Source organism: Aphanomyces astaci (genome assembly GCF_000520075.1).
Source record: "Aphanomyces astaci strain APO3 unplaced genomic scaffold supercont1.47, whole genome shotgun sequence".
Classification (NCBI taxonomy): domain Eukaryota; phylum Oomycota; class Saprolegniomycetes; order Saprolegniales; family Verrucalvaceae; genus Aphanomyces; species Aphanomyces astaci.
In genome coordinates this window covers 135,742-153,882 of record NW_009798310.1, presented here as the reverse complement: position 1 = coordinate 153,882, position 18,141 = coordinate 135,742, and the positions used below count along the sequence as shown (strand labels likewise).

At 47.5% G+C, this 18,141-nt stretch overlaps 4 protein-coding genes across 5 annotated transcripts; all 4 read right to left on the bottom strand.

Annotated features, from left to right (window-relative positions):
- Positions 1–20: 20 nt before the first annotated feature.
- H257_13278 (AGC protein kinase) lies at positions 21–4,374 on the bottom strand. Its single transcript, XM_009840746.1, has 5 exons — positions 4,335–4,374; positions 3,732–4,260; positions 3,022–3,296; positions 1,940–2,112; positions 21–1,638 (listed from the first exon to the last, which is right to left on the bottom strand). Exons 1-5 carry the CDS (start codon positions 4,342–4,344, stop codon positions 265–267), a joined length of 2,361 nt encoding a protein of 786 aa, XP_009839048.1. The 5' UTR covers positions 4,345–4,374; the 3' UTR covers positions 21–264.
- Positions 4,375–4,628: 254 nt separating this feature from the next.
- On the bottom strand, positions 4,629–5,814 carry H257_13277 (hypothetical protein). Its single transcript, XM_009840745.1, has 6 exons — positions 5,623–5,814; positions 5,424–5,573; positions 5,247–5,363; positions 5,023–5,194; positions 4,874–4,966; positions 4,629–4,821 (listed from the first exon to the last, which is right to left on the bottom strand). The coding sequence occupies exons 1-6, from the start codon at positions 5,772–5,774 to the stop codon at positions 4,759–4,761; spliced, it is 747 nt and encodes a 248-aa protein (XP_009839047.1). The 5' UTR covers positions 5,775–5,814; the 3' UTR covers positions 4,629–4,758.
- A 305-nt stretch (positions 5,815–6,119) lies between these two features.
- On the bottom strand, positions 6,120–9,604 carry H257_13276. 2 transcript variants are annotated; one of them, XM_009840744.1, is made up of 3 exons: positions 9,094–9,604; positions 8,381–8,972; positions 6,120–8,074 (listed from the first exon to the last, which is right to left on the bottom strand). In XM_009840744.1, exons 1-3 carry the CDS (start codon positions 9,553–9,555, stop codon positions 6,168–6,170), a joined length of 2,961 nt encoding a protein of 986 aa, XP_009839046.1. In that variant the 5' UTR covers positions 9,556–9,604; the 3' UTR covers positions 6,120–6,167. The 2 variants fall into 2 exon arrangements, with proteins under 2 accessions (XP_009839046.1, XP_009839045.1); XM_009840743.1 differs by lacking the exon at positions 9,094–9,604 and having other exon boundaries at positions 8,381–9,012.
- A 767-nt stretch (positions 9,605–10,371) lies between these two features.
- Positions 10,372–13,524, bottom strand: H257_13275 (hypothetical protein). Its single transcript, XM_009840742.1, has 4 exons — positions 13,020–13,524; positions 12,540–12,953; positions 12,172–12,217; positions 10,372–11,418 (listed from the first exon to the last, which is right to left on the bottom strand). The coding sequence occupies exons 1-4, from the start codon at positions 13,482–13,484 to the stop codon at positions 10,439–10,441; spliced, it is 1,905 nt and encodes a 634-aa protein (XP_009839044.1). The 5' UTR covers positions 13,485–13,524; the 3' UTR covers positions 10,372–10,438.
- Between the last annotated feature and the right edge of the window lie 4,617 nt (positions 13,525–18,141).

Sequence of the window (18,141 nt, the reverse complement as noted above, 5' to 3'; positions counted from 1 at the left end):
TCTTCACGGCTTCGTAGCCACCCAAATATACTCTGTACATTCGTGATATGAAGAAAGCTACTTTGTGCTAGTTGTGTGTATCATGTTAGGCGCCGTCCAGCGGGGTATCTTCCCCCACACGAACGAGATACTACGACCCCCTTTGATTCCGTCCACGTACGTGTTTGCACCTTGTCACAAGATTCACTCGTTTACGTCTTCTCCGTACAAAGCCATCATCCATCCATCCTTATCCTTTCTCATCTTGGTTGTTTTACGGTGGTATTACGGCTGGAACACTTCGGTCGGTCGAAAGCTAAACCCGTCGACGTGTTCCCTGGCGCGGTCCACTTCGTCAAGCATACGCCACTCGGGCGTGTCGACAGGCACGACGCTGCGAAACTCGTCGTCGACGTACACTTCGTCTGGATCGGGCACCCATTCGGGGGGCGGCCCCCCCTTGGCTTGCAAGATGTCCCAGTTGATGCCGCTAAAGTACACGTGGTTCATAATGTCAAACGGGATGGGGGTGACGTTGGTGCTGCCGCCGAGGCGCGTGGCCACGTCACGGTCGATCAGCCCTCGGAGCAGCGACGCCACGTCTGGCCCCCACTCGGTCGGGATGTACACCGGTCCTTCGGCAATATTGCGATACATGATGGCCTTATTGGCATCCTGGAACGGCGTGCGGCCCACGTACAGTTCGTACAGGAGGACGCCGAGGCTCCACCAGTCGCAGGCGTCCGTGTACCCCGCGTCGGAACCACCAGCAGACGATGACGCGTTTGAGGAACTCACGAGTAGTACTTCGGGGGCAATGTACTCTGGTGACCCGGCCAGCGACTTGTTCGTGGACGATGGAGTTGTGACCTTACTCAGTCCAAAGTCGACGAGTTTGATGTGACCATCCCGAGCCACGAGCACGTTTTCCGGCTTCAAGTCGCGGTAAATGATGTGCAGCGAATGCAAATGCGCGAGGGCGGCCACGAGTTCGGCCGCGTACAGTTTGATCCGAGACGGGGTTAGCGTGTTGGTGGTGGCGCCGATGCCGGCAACGTGATGCGTATGCTGCTGCAGATGGTGCGCCATGATATGGTACCGCAAATCACCGCCCGACAAGTACTCCATGCCCATGTACAGCTTGTCTTCGTTTTGAAACGCAAAATGCAACGACGCCACGAACGGATGCGTTGCTTCCATGAGCACGTCGCGCTCGCGCTTGGCCGTGGCCTTCGACACGTCGTCCATCCCAAACTTGTGCACAATTTTTATTGCAAACACCCGGTTCGATGCCCGGTGCCGCGCCGACACGACGCGCCCAAACGTACCCGTCCCCAGCACGCCCAGCAGTTCAAAGTCGTCGATCGTGAGGGGCACCGGCGCCTTTTTCTGCGATCGAGATGACCGAGACGATCGAGATGACGACGCGTCGAGCTGAGACGGACGCTGGGAGGGTTTTTTGCCCGTCATCTTCATAGTACTAGTAGTACTAGTAGGATGCGCTGTGGTTGTAGTTGTGGGAGGAAAGGGAGAGGATGAGGCTGCTGATGGAAGTAGAAGACCGCGGGACGAAGCTGTCCCAGATATGGTTGGCTGCGGCGATGACACGATATCGTCGTCCCCTTCAAATTCCACTTCGTGGACCAAATCTTCTTGCTCCTACCAAAATAAATATTATTTTCAATGATAAAAAAATATTGTGTTTTTGTGTTTTTGGTTTTACGTGGACAAAGTGCCAACAACAACAACCACGAGAGAGAGATATATTGTGTGCAAACAAACGCATCGAAAAAAAAAAAGAAATAAAAAAGAGAGTCATGCACGACAAACTAATAAAAAAAGGAATAAAATAGAGAAAAGAAATAAAAAAAGAGAGACATGCACGACAAACCAATAAAAAAAAGGAATAAAAAAAGCGAAATATCCACGACAGTCGTGTGGGTTGGGCCAATGGACGTACGAGGAAACAGTGGCATTCGCGTTGCTTGTCACGTTGAATAAATGGGTCCAAGTGGTTGACGGCAAATCGGTAATACTTCCACGACGTGTTTTGAAAATACGCCGACGTCCCGCCACTCGTCCCGCCAAAGCTCGAAATCGCCGTCAATATGCCCGCGCGCAACCAGCATTGGCCTACATATACAAAAGAATTCACATATATGAATCCATTCAAAACAAAACACACACATGTACAGTTCCAATGAAACGTAGGCAAATATAAAAATACCCCCAATATTGTGGATTCGGTAGTACAAATTTCCAGACCCCGTCGAATCAAATCACAAATCGACGCTATTGGCTAATCCTTGTTTGAGTGGATTTGATTGGCTCTTACAGAAAGGAGGACACAGTATATTTAACCAATCAGAACACTCCAGCGTGATTCAATATTGATTCGACAAACCACGCGAATTTTGCAAGTTTGTAGCGAATTCACAATTACTACTACCACATTCATGTACTCATGTGTGTACCACAGTAGGATCCAATTGGGGGTTTAACGGGAACACATGCACACACATGGAAAAAAGGGTATAGATGGTATAGTATATAAACATATTTATGTCAAATCACTTTCGTCAAAACTTTACGTTGTCAAATCTAGTCCACTTTGGACTTTTGACTAACAGTAGAATCGAATGGATTTGACAAATGCAGTTGAGAATGTCCTAGCCAATCAAAGTGCACAATAACGAGAATTTTCAACCAATCATCGTGTAGTATACTTTGGCCCCGCAGTTTAGCCATTGCGTTCATCTGAAATTTTGTATACTCGAATCACCTGCCAAGTCCAAATTTCAACGAGTAGGACAATAGCCAATCAAAGTGTAATGACGAAACATTTCAACCAATCATCGTGTAGTAGTCGCCTAGTTTGACGCGACAGTTTGGTCCAGTGAAAATGTTCAAATGTATATACCATACCATACATTGAATCAGCTTCAAATCGCACTCAAGTCCAAATTTCAGCGAAAACGACGACAATACATAGTCCCGTTCCTACTTTATATACTGCACAAATTCATAACGAAACGTGTTTACCTAGCAGCAGGGCTTCTTCTTCGGTGCTGCATGTGATGCCGCCCTTCATCGGCCGATTCAGACCATGACGAAGCATCCACTCGGTGGCGTGGCGCCCCGAGAAGCTCTTTGGATGACACTTCAGGTACAAGTAATGGTCCTTGACGCTGATTTCCGCTCGCATTTGCTCGGCCGCGAGCCACAGTTGCTTCCGCGACGGCTCCCGGATAATGCGACACGACAACCGGAGCTTTCCCTGCACGCGCTTCATACCCGTGTGCATCTGCAGATCGTACCTACCCACGTACATATGAAGGATGTTGCGTTGTATGACGTCTCAGGAAAGTAAGGTCATATATCAACGTCACAGATATATTTGAAATATATTTGTTTAGCAACCACAGTAAACGATCCATTATTTCACGACAACATTATTATTGTTGGGATTATTCATGAAACAGATACAACCAAAAACCAAATGTTGGCTAAAGTATGTAGCCAATCACAACATATTTAATTAGTGTGTGAGACTTCAATTAGTGTGCTTCCTAACTCGTTCTATACAAAATTCAGGTTATACCAACTTGTCAGTACAAAGGATCGATCGATAGATTTGGCGAATTAGCACAAAAGTCCAAGTTTTGGGTGAACGGATAATATAAAATTAAGTAACTAGCATGGCAAGAAATCGAGATGCACTTAAACACGAGCATCATGGCACGGGGACATACCAGGACGTGAGCTCCATGCCGCTGGTGTCGAGATCGTCTAGCGCCAAGAGCAGTCGACCCAAGTCCTCGGTCTGGACTTGCCCCTTGTCCTTGCACTTTACGAGCACGTACTTGGCCTTGCGGAGGTTCACCGTCGTACCAAATGTGTACTCTTCCGCGGCGGCCGCGACACCGATGCCGAGGGGCATGTTGCTTTCGTTGGAACTCTCCATGCTTCGAAGCACCGCCGCCTTCAACGGACTCCACATCGGGTTGTTGGAAGCTGCGTGATAGACTTTCCCGACGGGGGTGCGTCGTTTTTCACCCTTGAGCTCCTTCAGATCCTTGTCCAGCAGCACCAGTGTGCAGAAGGGATATCGCGCCGTCGGCAACAAGTCCTTTCCCTCGATCGGGGTCAACTTGAGCAAATACCGACGCACGGTTTCCACGTGCACAACCGCCGACCCGTTCCCTGGAGACGTCCATACCGATGGCGTTTGCTGTGGATACGCAGGGGAAGACTTGGCCTTGGATCGCCTTGGAGGAACTTCTACACCCACGTAGCATGTCCCCGATCAGCCTCAATGCATCAACATCTACAGAGGTGATGGCTTTTCTCTGTACCTGCGTCCATGATATTATGCTGCGCAATGCCAGTTTCAAACTACGTGTTATCCGGATGATTAAAGTGAACTTGCGTTTATTAAGAAATGCTGGTCGCACGTTTCCGGATAATCCGATTGGCGTAGGAGGGTAGACATGTCCATTATTCTTGATGGGAATAAATTTGCACAACAACGACATGACGACGACCCAGGGCCTGGATCTCGCACCTGGTTGTAGTACCATTCATATCACACCATCCCCTTGCTAACCGTACAGTGTCCTTTGCAGGACTCGAGATACTGGTAACGTTATACTCGACAAAGTCCATTACATTATCCCATCGACGAAGAAGTGACATCGCTCCTCCTCTCAGTCGCGATTTGATTCGGCAAGACAAATAATACAAATGTAGTTTTAGCCAATCACATGCAAAATATCATCTTTATGACGTCGGAGTCGGTGGAACATAGGACCCGCCGCCCTGGGTGACGGCATTCTGTACAATCTAATGGTCCAATACTATGAGGTTGGTACACTACGGAAGAAGCGTTGTATACCTGGGTGGCGACGTCGGGGGACAGATGCGAGAACGCGTATGTCCCAGCTTGGGCTGCCAAATGCGAATTGGCCTTGAGCACCTGAGCCGTTTCCTACAGAGTGGTCACATGAGGAGACACGTATTGACGATGCACGCAAGATATCGTACGTCTTCACCCGCCGTGTATCCTGTGGTGGGGTCCATGTCGGCGCGGAGGGCGCCGCTGCGGAACGACGGATGACAGGTCATCACAATCAGGTTGAGGAACGCATTCGTGCACATGAGTACTCCTGCTAGCTTGGCCATGGCGTCACGCATGCCAAAGTTCATAAAACCAACGCTACAGCCGCATCGTTAGCATATTGAAGAACATAAGGACATGGTCAGCGTACAAGAAGATGAACGCCGTGCGGCCACGGTAGGTGAAGAGGAACCCAAAGAGTTGGCGAATCGTGGGTTCCATGGACGAGAAACGGCATTCGAAGGCCAACAGAAGCAGCGCGAATATGCTACACAAATGTACATATGTAACGATGGGAAAAACATCATCATGGGTGTTGGATGCGTACATGACATAGACGGCGATGAGGAAACTCGTGACGTTGAGCATGGCGAGATCAAAGAGACCGAAGAAGCCCGTCAGCGCTTGGAAGAGGGCAAGAATGACATTGATGTAGCGCATGTATCGCAGCAGCACGTGCGTGTCCCAAGCCATGATGCTGTCCAGAATCATCGTGAGATCAACAGAGTTTACGTGGGTCGCAGTACCTGTGCCACCAACCCACGGGAGAGTAGGACGCATGTGACGTTCGTGGAGACGCTCCATCGTAGTTAGACTGGAAGGATGTTTGCGATTCCGTGTGGCCTGTATGCGGAGGATCATACAGAGGCGCCTTCAGGTCGGTAGGATGGTTGTGCATGTCGATTCTTCTTCAAAGATCCTACCACGCTTGATCCAACACTACATTTTTTTCTATTATTTTTCGAACCAAAGCAATATTCACTTGATGTTTGTATTAGGTTGGACGGGTGAAAAAACCTTCGACGATAATAATATGATTCAATAAAGAAATTTCATACTATTACGTACTACTTCGAAGTATTTATATGGATTTCAACAATTATATTATATTAACCATACATAGTATCCAAAGTTGGTATTAATATTCAATGCTGTCCCGAAAGTCTTTAGTATGTACACAAAAAGTCAATACACTTCACATTTGTATGCCATGAGACTCTTCACAAAAAGTAGGCTACGCACAGTACTATAGTAAAGTACGATTAATAGTTATACTGATTGGTAATACGGGTTAAGGTGATGTCGTTGGAGCCGTTCCTTCAAGGTTGAGTTGCTGGAGTTGCTTGTACAATGCGAGCAATTGCCGGGGATCGGGTGTTTCTTCCCCTTTCAATGCCTTCATCGCCCGCAGAACTTCATCTTGGATGATGCTGTCGGACTTCAAGCTCGACGTGTCATCGGAAGAATGCTGGACAGATGATGGAGGCGGGGGCGGCTGTTGGGGAAACAAGTCATCACGGAATGGACGGGGGTCGTCACGGGGGTTTGACGGGGGAAATTGGCGGTCATAATGCTGCTGTTGTTGTTGGGGGTGGTGGTACTCTCGCAGCAAATAATCCCGGTGGTCGTACTCTCGTGGATCTCGGGCAAAATCCCTGGGATCCCGATCGTATTCGCGGGAATATTCCTGTTGGTAGTCGCGGGGATCGCGGGCATACTCCCGGGGATCACGGGGGAACTGGAGCTGCGGCGAGTACCGAGGAGCCATGGACGACTGCTGTGGCGCACGGGGAATTTCCCCATGCTCGTCGTCGGCAAAGTCTCGACGATGGTCAAAGTCTCGGGGGTCATACAATCGGCCTCGAGGGTCGACTCCACGTGGGTCACGAGCCGCCATGCGAAGATGTCGGGGGTTAACAGGAAAGTCACTTCCTTCGACTGAATAGTCACGGGGAAGATGATCTCTTGGATCACGGGAATCATAAGGATAAATCCTTCGAGCTTCCATCCCGCGAGGTGGAGGAGGAGGGAAGGGATCGACGCCATAGTCAGTAGAACTATTATCACCGATGTATCCACGAAGGTCGTCCACCCCCCCACGGCGGCGGTATACGTGCGCGCCGTCGGGGTCGTGCATTCCAGCGTTGATGGGCTGCTCGTCATATCGTCGTCGTTGAGTGGGGACCTGCTGCCCTTGAAGTAGTTGATGTCCATTGTTGGGTGCCCATAGTTGGTTGCTGTACTTTGCCACGTGGGTAGGAGGAGGTCCGTGTCGCCCAGCAAGTCCCCCTCGACCATGTTGTGGTTGGAGCGACGACGGGCCGTGGAGAAATGGTTTGGCTGCATATGGGTCGATTTCAAGGATCTGGCGGGGCGAGCGATGGTGGTACACTGCGCCTAGGGGGTTTATATGGCGAGACGGGTACACGAGTTTGGCCAAGGGAGGCGCCGCGTGCGAGTATTCCGAGTACGCACTCATCGCGTCGTTGTCGTCGTCGCTTTCTCGCGTAATGAAAAGCCGATCATCATTGTCTTCTTGGCGTTCATCGGCGGGTTTGCTACCGTGGCTATATTCCCCTTGAGCTTGGAGCGGCTGCTGTGGTGGCCCACGGGGGTTCGTGGCCGAATCAAACTCCCCGTCGTCCGCCGTCGCCCCCATGATGTACATGTCCCGCGCATCGTGTATCCTTGGCGAAGTATTGCTTGCATTCGAGTCGTCCACACGTGGCGTTGATCGGGCCGCCCCGTGCGCGGCGTGGGGGGATTGGCTGCCCCCACCAGGACCAGAAGTGATGTCGTCGTCGCCGTCTTTGTGAAGTCGAATGCTCAACGAATACGGCGACAACGGGGGCTGTGGTTGTGGTTGCGATGATGATGTTGGAAGGGGTTGGTGGTCGTCGTATCGACTAAGACTATTGCGTTGTTGGGTACGGTTGTGGATTGGGAGGTTGTTTCGAGGTCCCCATTGCGGAGACACCGTGGACAGATGAGATGCCCCTTGGAGACTGTACTGTCCATGATGGGCGGGATACCCTCGTGATGGCGCCAGGTGCTGCTGCTGGTAGTGTTGGTGTCGTGCCCTATCCATGGCAGGGGGGTAATAATTTTGACCGCCGCTGCTTCCTTGCGGCTCGCTGCCCGACAACGAAATGGTTTCTTGCTGCATCGAGTCTTGGGCACTCGTGTCCGATCGTTCATCTACTCAAGACCAAAACATGTGTCAACACAACCACACATTTTGCACAGGTCCAGTTGTTGTATTGTCAACTCGATATTCAATCAAAATGCGCTGCACGAAATCGATATATATATCGACCAATGAAAACCCAGATCACGAATCAAGTAGCCAATCAAATCCACTCTTCGACCCGCTCAACCTTGAATTAGTGTGAGGCTTAAATTAGTGTGACAAAGGTTCCATCTGTACAGTCAAGAATCGAACGATAGATTGGCGAATCCATCAGCACAAAAGACGACCAAATGTTGGGTAAAAGACAACAATACCGGAATATTCGGACGACGACGCCACCCCCGACACTGCGACGCTGGAGGCCACGCCGTCCTTGGGATAGCCGTCGTGGCCGCCGCCGGTGATCGAGCATGCCGAGCAGACCCGGATCATCTTGCGGCCGGCGTTGGTCGTCTTCACTTGCCAAAACTTGTTGCACTTGCCACACACGACTTCGCCGCACTTGCGACAGCGTACTTTGGTGGAAAACGTGCCAAATTTCGACTGGCATAAAAAGCACTTGAACCGCGACGACTTGGGCACAAGGTCCTGATCGCGCAAGTACGGCTTGGCGCTGAGCCGTTTTTCGCGCAAGTACTTGTCAAAGTCGCCAATCGACCGCGCGCGCTTTTTCATGCCGATTTTCACGACCCACTGCGGCACCTTGCCCTTGAGGTCGATCTGTAGCGCATGGATCACCTGGAGATACCCCGGTCGCTTGGACTCGTGCACGACAAACCCCGATCGAATAAACGTCGCGCGGATCGTGCCCAAGTGACCTTCGAAGTCGGGGCAACATGGAAGGCTGATAGATGTCATAGATCGCCCCCACCCGCGCTTCCCGTTAATTTCAAAGTCGTCTTGGCACTATAATAGCCATAGAAACTGTGAGAACATTGATTTGAACGCTTTTTATCGTTCTGGAGAAGGTACAATACACGAGCTCAAGAAAGGACAGCCCCACGTTGTACCAACACAATGTACCTACCTCCAAATAGCACAAGTCGCGATTCGCCAAGAGGGGATAGGGACTACCGATAACAACCCATCGAACGCCCATGAAATGGCGCGGTCGGTCGGGGGTCGCCGTGGAAATTGTATACAAATGTGCGGAATCGAGCGTGTCCTTGGCAAACAACTTGGTGTACTCGGCATACGCTTCCTTCGTTTCTTGACGGAAGAGCGCGGCGATTTCGTCAAATGTGGCGAGGACTTCGGTGACCCCCGCGAGGAGCGTCACCTCGGTCGGTCCATTTGGGTCCTCGCCGTGGAAAATCTGGATTCCATTCTCGTCCGAGTCCATAGTCCACTTGATCGCCCCGCTATGGAGCTTGGAGCTGCGCACAAGGTCAATGAGGGAGTTCTCTCCGAGGTTCACGAGGTTGGCTCGTTCGTCCTTTCCCAACGGAGGGCAGTAGATGAAGTCCTGCGGCACCGGGAACTTGCTCATGACGACTACCTCTCGCGCGCGAAATCCTGCAATGACTCGTCGATGGAGAGGCGACACGGAGAAACATCGAATTTCGAAGTGGGTTCCACACCCACGTTTTCATTACCACTGTTACTCATAATAATATATGGTGGGTACAACAACATTGGACGTTCGTTTTCTGGTTCGTACCAGAGGAACTTGCGTACAAGGCTTCGCTGTGGTGTGTCATGGCGATCTATTCAACTACATACACCGTCAGCCTGCATGTATTTGCCCCTGCAGAGGCACGATGTCACTGTTCGCTGCACGTACAGTACTATTAATAGTAGTACTTAGTGTTCAGAAGGTGGTTTGTCTTCGAACTTCGAAATTCATGGATACAGCCGCTTTGTGTCTGTATGTTTTGACACATGTTTTACGTGTTTGCGTTAAACTCTATCAATCCAACTATAGTAGCCTACACGTACCACTACTGTACATATAGTATGAAATCTCCACCTCCCTTTAGAAACCTACTGTAACGTTATACTCCTACGACTCCTACTACAAATCTACAACAACTAGTCACTGCTAGCTTGAAGGACCCTTGTGGTCACATGTACAGATTGCAACAAGGTTACCCGCCTGCCTGTGTACTGTATACAAGACGACAAACAGAATTAAAAAACGTATGCGTTTTATACGGAGAGTCAGGATGCGAGTGCTGGACGTACGTACCATATGGTGGCCAATCAATGGTCACACAACAATTGAAGAGACAATAGTAGTCCCATGGGTCACGGAAGTAGTACTACTAACTTACTACTCCAACTACTAGTAGTAGTAGTACCTAGCCCAGCTACTATTATTAGTAAACACTCAATAACGTTATCGCAGCTTTACAAGTATCCAGACACCGTAATCATGCGGCTCGGGCAGCCACCGCCGCCGGTTTGAGTCCCATCGATTCCATGTCCCTGAACAGCGCCGCCATGGCGTCGGCATCCGCTTTGGCCTTGGTCGACCGAGTGTCCTGCTGCTGTCGGGGCCCTTGTTGCTTATCTTGGTATGAATAGTAACCATCCCCTTGATATGGACGAACATGCACTGGACATTCATCCTGGTCGTGGTACGTAGTGGCGGGGAATTCTTCCCCATCACGTCGGACAGCAGCAGCCTCGTCATCATACAGATCGTGGTCGTATCGGGGGTCGTGGGGAAGAATCCCTGGGGTTGGTGGATAATAGCCTTCCCCACCAGCCTTGCCGTACGCACCTCCTCCTTGTTCGTAGTACCCTCCATCATATCGATACATTTGGTGGAACGCTGGGGTATTATACTGGTCGTGAGGGTAGTAATACTCCTCGTGATACCCTGCTGCCTGTTGTTGCTGGTGGTAGTCGTCATAACAATCCCCATGGGATGATTCATAACTGTACTGGGCCGGCCCATCACCAACCGATTGGTCTGCGACGAGGTTGGACGACGACGGGTACTCTGGCGTGGACGCTTTCAAGTTCCCCGTCGATGCATACGCTAATTGGACGCTTTGGCTGTATATGTACTCGTGTTGCTGTACATTTGAGTGATGATCATCTGCACCAACTTGCACGGCAAGGGACTCTGGTTGTTTACGCGATCTCCCCCCGGTTGTTGTGGTTGGTAGCTTATATACGTCGTTCGAGTAGACAACACCACAGTCGTCTTCTCGACCACGTCGCAGCTTCCCTTGTCCTGGCGCCGATTTGCGATCGAACGGTGTCACAGATGGTTGGATCTGGGCCTCCATGACGAGGCCGGTCATGCTGGCATTGTCGTGCAAGGGTCGGACAGATAGCTTTTGATTGATGGTTCTGCCGCCGATGGAACAGCCAGTGCATACGCGCACATGCACACGGTGACCTAAATATATATCCTTGAAACCTGTACGCCAATATATATATATCACAGAAATATTTTGATGTCAATATATATTATTATACAACTTCCCTTGTGAAATGGAAAGTGAGAAATTTTTTGAAAATATATTCTACGACCTATAACTCTGGATGCCATGATAGAATGAGCAGACTATTGCTGGAAATATATCATGTACTCCGAGTAGTAGTAGTAGTAGTACAGAGAACCGATTAGGAACTCGCGCACAGTGGTATCGACACTATTTTTTTCCATGGAGCATTCATAAATTCCGACGTCAACCAATAGTATTTTTTTCATATTTTATATTTCAACCAATAGTATGCTCATAAAAAGTTTGTAAATTGTATGATTGGATTTAATAAAATTAATCAGATTGATCTGATTGCAAAATTATAATTCGTACTCGGAATCACAACTTGCACATTCGCATACAATTCCCCATATATTTCAAAATACCACTGTGCGCGAGTTCCTACTCGGTTCTCTGTAGTAGTAGTAGTAGTAGTAGTAGTAGTAGTACAAATTGGACAGTTGCAAAAACACAATTCTGTCACAAAAAAGTCAAAATTCAACGTATTATATTATTGTATATGTCCGATTTGGTACCCAAACACACAAAAGCTGTCGTTTGAAAAAAAATGTCAAAATATTTCTGAAAAGTCTCAAAAAGAGGAATTTGTTTGTGGCAGTCAGTTTATTAAAATAAAACCAAATAGTTGGTAGAACGTTGTTTACCGTTCATGCTGACGTTCCAAAACTTGCTGCACGAGCTGCACACCACCTACAATATATATATATATATTCCCCTTGAATACCGTCTTCACCTGGGAAGTATGGGACGAATCCCAATACAATATGTGATTCGATTGAGATGAATGGATGAAAGAGTTTGAATGGGAAGATTGGGAAGATTCCCAGTCTTGTCATAGCACACCAAGTACATACACATCCCCCACTGCAATCAGCGGGGAAGAATCATGGGAAGAATCCCAATACAAGAGTCGACATGGATGAGGACGATTCCCAGTATAGGATTCGATGGGGACGAATGGGAACAAAAAATCCTAGGCGTGTCGTATATCTATATATATATATAAAAATACCTCGCCACAACGCCGACAATTGTGCTTTTTCGTAAACGTGCCGTGCTTTTTGTGGCAAAGAAAACACTTGGATCGGGCAAGTTTGGGCACGAGATCGTGGTCGGCGAGGAATTTTTCCCCGCCGAGGCGCTTCTCCCGCAAATGGTGGTCGATTTCCCCAATAGACCGCGCGCGCCTCTTCATGCCGAACTTGATGACCCAGGATGGAATGTTCCCTCTGAAGTCGACTTGAATCGCATGGATCACCTGGAGATATCCCGGTCGATTGGATTCGAGGAAGACGTAGCCGGTGCGGTAGAACGCCGCGCGCACGATCCCGAGCGAGTTTTGGAGGTCGGGGCAGCATGGGAGCTTGATGGAGCTCAGGGCGCGCGCCCACCCCCGCCGTCCATTCATTTCGAAATCGTCTTGGCACTAGAATATATGTATATATACGTCAGACGACATCATGTTCGAGCAACGGGAACGAGATGGGAGTACCTCCAAGTAGCACCAGTCTCGGTTCTTGATCAAACTGGACGGAGACTCAACACATGTCCATTTGACGCCGATGTAATGGCGCGGACGTTGTTCCGTCGGCATCGCCAACGTGTACAACGACGCGGCGTCGAGCAAATCCTTGGCAAACATACGCAGGTACTCGCGGAACAACTCTGTGGTTTCCAAGCGAAACAGTGCCGCGGCTTCCTCGATCGTCGCCATGACTTCGGTCGTTGAGCACAGGACGCGCATATCCGTGGGTGCGGTAGGGTCTTTCCCCGAGTAAATCTGCAGCCCGCCCTCGTCCGAGTCGAGCGTCCACTTGATCGGACCGCCTTCAATGCGCGAGTGGCGCACGAGGTCCAGAAACGACTTGCGCGCAAGGTCTGACATGTAGCTGCTTTCTTCCGGGGTCAACGGTGGACATCGGAAGAAGTTGGGCGGCAGCGGAAACTTCCCGGACATGACGATGATCGAGGCTCGCTGCGGTCTTCACAATGGTAACAACAATAATAATGGTGTAATGTGTTACTTCAATGTGTTACTAGTACTTCACAGTGCATACGAGAGAGTGAAGGAGAGTGTGCTCTCAAATATTTGCATGTTTTGTATTGAGTGTCAATGAGAGTACCACCGCCTTATTCATGATGCTGACAAAAAAAAGGGGTCGGTCGGTCCCTCGAAGGATGGGGGGCTGATCGAGGAGGGCTAGCGCGGTATATTGTGCCACTCATCGGCAATGTTTGTGCGGAGGATGCGGCGGTTGGTGGAGTTGGCGCCCAAGTTTTCACCGTGACACCACCACCAAAGGAGCAATTCCCTGATCACAACAGTCTCAGTGTTGCTTACAACGCTATTTATTTTTTCCTATAATGCCATTCACAGTACAGTCATGCAAAAGTAACTTCACCAAAACACACACATTCCAGCTAGAGAGAATGTAGCACTGGGTAGCGAGCGATAGCTAACCACTGGAAATTGCAGCTCAATGGTCCGGGGGTTCCGAAGATACAACGCTCATGGTACTTTTGAAGGGATATGACGATGGATGAAACAGTGCAGCTGTTGATATTAGGGAATTATATTACTCCATCATGGAGTTATTAGAACCCGGTAGCAACAAGGGAAAAGTGTAGCCGTTGCTGAATAAACCAAAGTCCTTCCACGTCTTTTCCACCTTACTAGTACTACTTCAGCCGTTGTGATCAAGTCATGACAATGAAACATTGAAACGTTACTATTGTCTATTGGATGTCTTACTACTGTATTGTCAATTAACAGTAAATAAGAGAAAGAACCGCCTAAGCCAATGAAATCATGGTCTGTCTAATTTCTGCCAATCCAAAGTACTGATTCTATTAAAAGGTTGGGCAAAACCTGATATATGCAAAACATTGTATAGTATAGATTGAACAAGCTTAAACAGGGGTCAAATGTTACTTCGAAGTACTGTAGTAGTGTATTGGCTACTGGTATTTGGCTCAATGGACCAAATTTGGGTGAAAAGTACAATAACTATTGCAATTCACGATTGTAATTCAAACGAGTATGGTCATGTTGTTAAGTCTTGTCGAAGTGCAATGATTGGCTGTTTTACAACCATAATTATATGTTGGCGTAGTAGTGTGAATACACAGTTAAATAGTACGCCGTAACCAATACTAGTATTTGATTACGTTCTCAATGAAGACGACTTTATCATAGAATAAAGTAAACGACGATGTCAAATTATTCATCATTGGATTAAGCCATTTATTTATAGGCAGGCCATGGGACGATGCACAGTAAGTTACCCACTCTGTCACGGACAAATCCGAGTTTTACCTTGTTTAAAGTATACTTCATATGTGATTCTAGTTCTGAAAATCGGGATTTAGACTTCACTCATTTGACGGGAAATCCCGAGAATATGGTAGCAATCCAATGAAAATTGGCAGGGCTGTGACGGATACGGTACATTGTCCCGTGGCCTGCCTGTCAATATAAGTAGATAGAGCCTATGATTTTAAACAGGCATTGTGGCGTAAACGGCAGTACACACTTCCTCAAAATTTCAGCCAAAACGGACATAAATTGACAAAAACTCCTGCTCGTCGCCCAAACATACAGTAGGTTGTAACCAGTTCCGAACCATTTGGTTTAAAAGGACAATATCGAGTTATTGTCCTTTTCGCTGAAATTTGGACTTGATGACAGTTGATTCGAGAATCGATGTGTGTCAGTTTTTAAGCTAATTTAATGTACTCTATAAATTAATTTGACGATGTTCGTCTTCGTTGGGTCAAACCACTGGGCCAAACTATTTTGATCGATGATTGGTTCAAATATCTCGATCGTGTAATATGATTGGTTAGAACATTCTCAAATACATTTGCCTAATTAATTCGAATGTGCAAATTGGAACGGATTTGACAATAATACCACTCAAAACCCCAATGAAGTTGCAGGTGATTGGTTGAAGATACTGTATCATAGAATTGTGAATTCGCTATAATCTTCCAAAATTCGCGCGATTTGTCCAATCAATATTGAATCACGCTCGAGTTCTGATTGGTTGAATATACTTGTCCTTTCTGTAAGAGCCAATCAAATCCACTCAAAATTGGATTAGCCAATAGCGCCGATTCGTGATTCGATTCGGCGGCGAGATTCGACTCGACGGGGTCTGGAAATTTGTACCGAACCCACAGTAATTGTTTTCTACCATTCATGATCATGCAAGCCGCGAGCCGTCGACGCCTCATAAATCCACCAGTGTGGCCCTCGCGTGAATTGTACTCGGTCTGCACTACCTCCCAGTGGTTTTCGCCAAGCGGCAAGTGATTTTCAATGCTGTCCAGTAACATCTGAGTCTCTCTGGTGAGCTCCATCCTTTGCCTCTTCCTTTTTGTTCCATAAGAATCAACATACATTACTATAAATTACTCCGAGTAGTTATGATTGTAGTGATCTGATCACCGAATGGCAGGCAGCTCACGCCTGTGGCGATAGCTGCTTCAGTTTCATTGCGGAAAACACCTTGATTTGCCAAACGAGTTCACATAAAACAATTTGTTTGCCATAACGAAAACGCAACTACGTGTTTTACGAAAGTCCATCTAGAAGAACCAACCAATCATCGCTTTACAGTATGACTATGAATGAGCGTTAAGCAACACACCCAGTCGTTATTCAAGTTACTTTACAGTTTTAACTGTACGCACTAAAATAACCATTAAAATCGTTGTTTTAGTCTGAGAATTTTTAAACAACTTGGACTTGCCAAAACAGATGAAAAGCATATTTATAAAGGTATTTATTTATAAAGGTACAGAATATTTTTCTGGTAAGTCACTGTATAATCCGGAGTACATGTTGCCGTCACTTCGATCCCATAGCTCTTTAGCCATACCTCATGACGAAATGAACATTGGACGTACACATCAATACCAGTAGGGGGGAAGAAAGCGCTACCGAATAACTCCAATTTGACCACTCCGCCCTACCCCTGGTCGTACATATAATTCTAAATCCCAGAAGGTGAGGGAAATGGTCATATTAAATCGAACTCGATGGAGTTGATGCCCCGAAACCACTACACGATCGGTTTGATTTGTCTGGTTGACAGAGCCCTTCTTCGCGCCTTCGCTTGTGGTTTACAGTTAGTCCCCACTCCACCTTGCTCGATGGAAGCGCACTTTTCTTCGAAACATCAAAACTGTTTCATTATCAAGGCGTGAATAGATCTTTTTTAAATAACATATGAAAAAGATGATATGTGATGTTATATTTGGAAGGAAATATACATCGAAGTAGCAAACAAAGTTAGTCAACTCGGATGTTATATTTGAGGCAGTCACTTTCAAAGTCACACAGCATGGGCCAAAATAAACCGATGATTCAGGTCTCGTGTTCATCAATATTTTAAAAATCGAGTTTTTTACTTGCAAAGTAGGTTATATTTACGTTTTTAGGAACCTTTGAGGACTCGTCACTCATCTACAATACTGTACTGCAATCGCCACATTTCTAGCCTGAACGATAGTGTTTAACTAATTTTGCGATAACGTTATCTATATTCATTACACCGCTCATAGACAAGCCATCAGAGAGATATCAAAGTCACTTTCGTAGTTAGCTAACAAACTTGATCATAAATTATGACTAACTTCAAGTCATATTTGAGGCAATGTTATACAGAAGTATTGCACATACTACTACGTAGTATTGTCGATTTGATACAAATTTTGGGGGTGGACCAAACCGATCCACAATCGATCTGATTGGTTGAATTTCATTGAGAGGGTTTTGACTGGCTAATAATTTTGAGCTCATCGGAGGAAGCCAATCAAATCGATTTAAATTCCAACGAGAAACCACGCTTCAACACGAAATTTCACTCGAAAGCACAATAACGTAACGAGGCAATTTATGGACACCTTTTTTGTCGAAGATAGCTCGAAAATATGTTGCAAATTTTATCTATTTTTTGATTATTTTATATCCCCATAAAGCTTAGGTTGTGATTGATCGAATGGAACTTGTTTCATCAAGTTTAAGGAGGTATTACAGCAGTTAGGTGGCTTTGAAGTTTTGATTGTTCATTAGGGAGATTTCGGAGATGAGTATTTATCCTTATCCTTAAAATAGCCTCTGAAGCTTTATAGGGTTGAGGAAAACTCCGGAACTTAGTACCAGAATCCATGAAATGGGTCCATTTTGGGGATTCGAATCCTCGACCATGATTGGCCAGATCTGTTGACTTGTAATTGGCCAGATCTGTTGAATTGGTGCAACGCTTTTCTGTTGTTGGCACTTCGAATCGAGCGTGGAGGTGGAAGCGTGGAGGATGACCCACATGAAGTGGAGGTCGATCAGAGGCGCGGTGGGAGCGAACAAGTTAATGATAACCTCCATCTTTATGCATAGTGACGTAGAATCATCACATGTACTGAAGTATACACTTGTAGGAACTACGAAAAGCAACTTAGGCGGCGCCCGACGCCGCAGCTTAGTCAGCCGCGCCTAGCAGTATATCCGACCGGAGTTGTACCAGCGGCTATCAACGATATATTAAAAGCACCAGATAAGTACTAGTGTAGAAGCACTCATCTGCAGCTGGTGCTTTGTCAAGGCGTGCTAC

What these genes read in the sequence shown, in the direction of transcription:
- H257_13278 (XM_009840746.1), bottom strand. An exon ending in AGAAGAAGCCCTGCTGCTAG is followed by an intron (nt 2,113 to 3,021) that starts GTAAACACGTTT and finishes TTGTATATGTAG; the next exon opens with GCCAATGCTGGTTGCGCGCG. An exon ending in GCGAATGCCACTGTTTCCTC is followed by an intron (nt 1,639 to 1,939) that starts GTACGTCCATTG and finishes TTATTTTGGTAG; the next exon opens with GAGCAAGAAGATTTGGTCCA.
- H257_13276 (XM_009840744.1), bottom strand. Translation starts at nt 9,555, where the DNA reads ATGAGCAAGTTCCCGGTGCCGCAGGACTTCATCTACTGCCCTCCGTTG. An exon ending in GCGACTTGTGCTATTTGGAG is followed by an intron (nt 8,973 to 9,093) that starts GTAGGTACATTG and finishes TGGCTATTATAG; the next exon opens with TGCCAAGACGACTTTGAAAT. An exon ending in GTCGTCGTCCGAATATTCCG is followed by an intron (nt 8,075 to 8,380) that starts GTATTGTTGTCT and finishes GGTCTTGAGTAG; the next exon opens with ATGAACGATCGGACACGAGT.
- H257_13277 (XM_009840745.1), bottom strand. Translation starts at nt 5,774, where the DNA reads ATGCACAACCATCCTACCGACCTGAAGGCGCCTCTGTATGATCCTCCG. An exon ending in CCCGTGGGTTGGTGGCACAG is followed by an intron (nt 5,574 to 5,622) that starts GTACTGCGACCC and finishes GATTCTGGACAG; the next exon opens with CATCATGGCTTGGGACACGC. An exon ending in CCCCCGACGTCGCCACCCAG is followed by an intron (nt 4,822 to 4,873) that starts GTATACAACGCT and finishes TTGGACCATTAG; the next exon opens with ATTGTACAGAATGCCGTCAC.
- H257_13275 (XM_009840742.1), bottom strand. Translation starts at nt 13,484, where the DNA reads ATGTCCGGGAAGTTTCCGCTGCCGCCCAACTTCTTCCGATGTCCACCG. An exon ending in GAGACTGGTGCTACTTGGAG is followed by an intron (nt 12,954 to 13,019) that starts GTACTCCCATCT and finishes CATATATTCTAG; the next exon opens with TGCCAAGACGATTTCGAAAT. An exon ending in TTGGAACGTCAGCATGAACG is followed by an intron (nt 11,419 to 12,171) that starts GTAAACAACGTT and finishes ATATATATTTAG; the next exon opens with GTCACCGTGTGCATGTGCGC.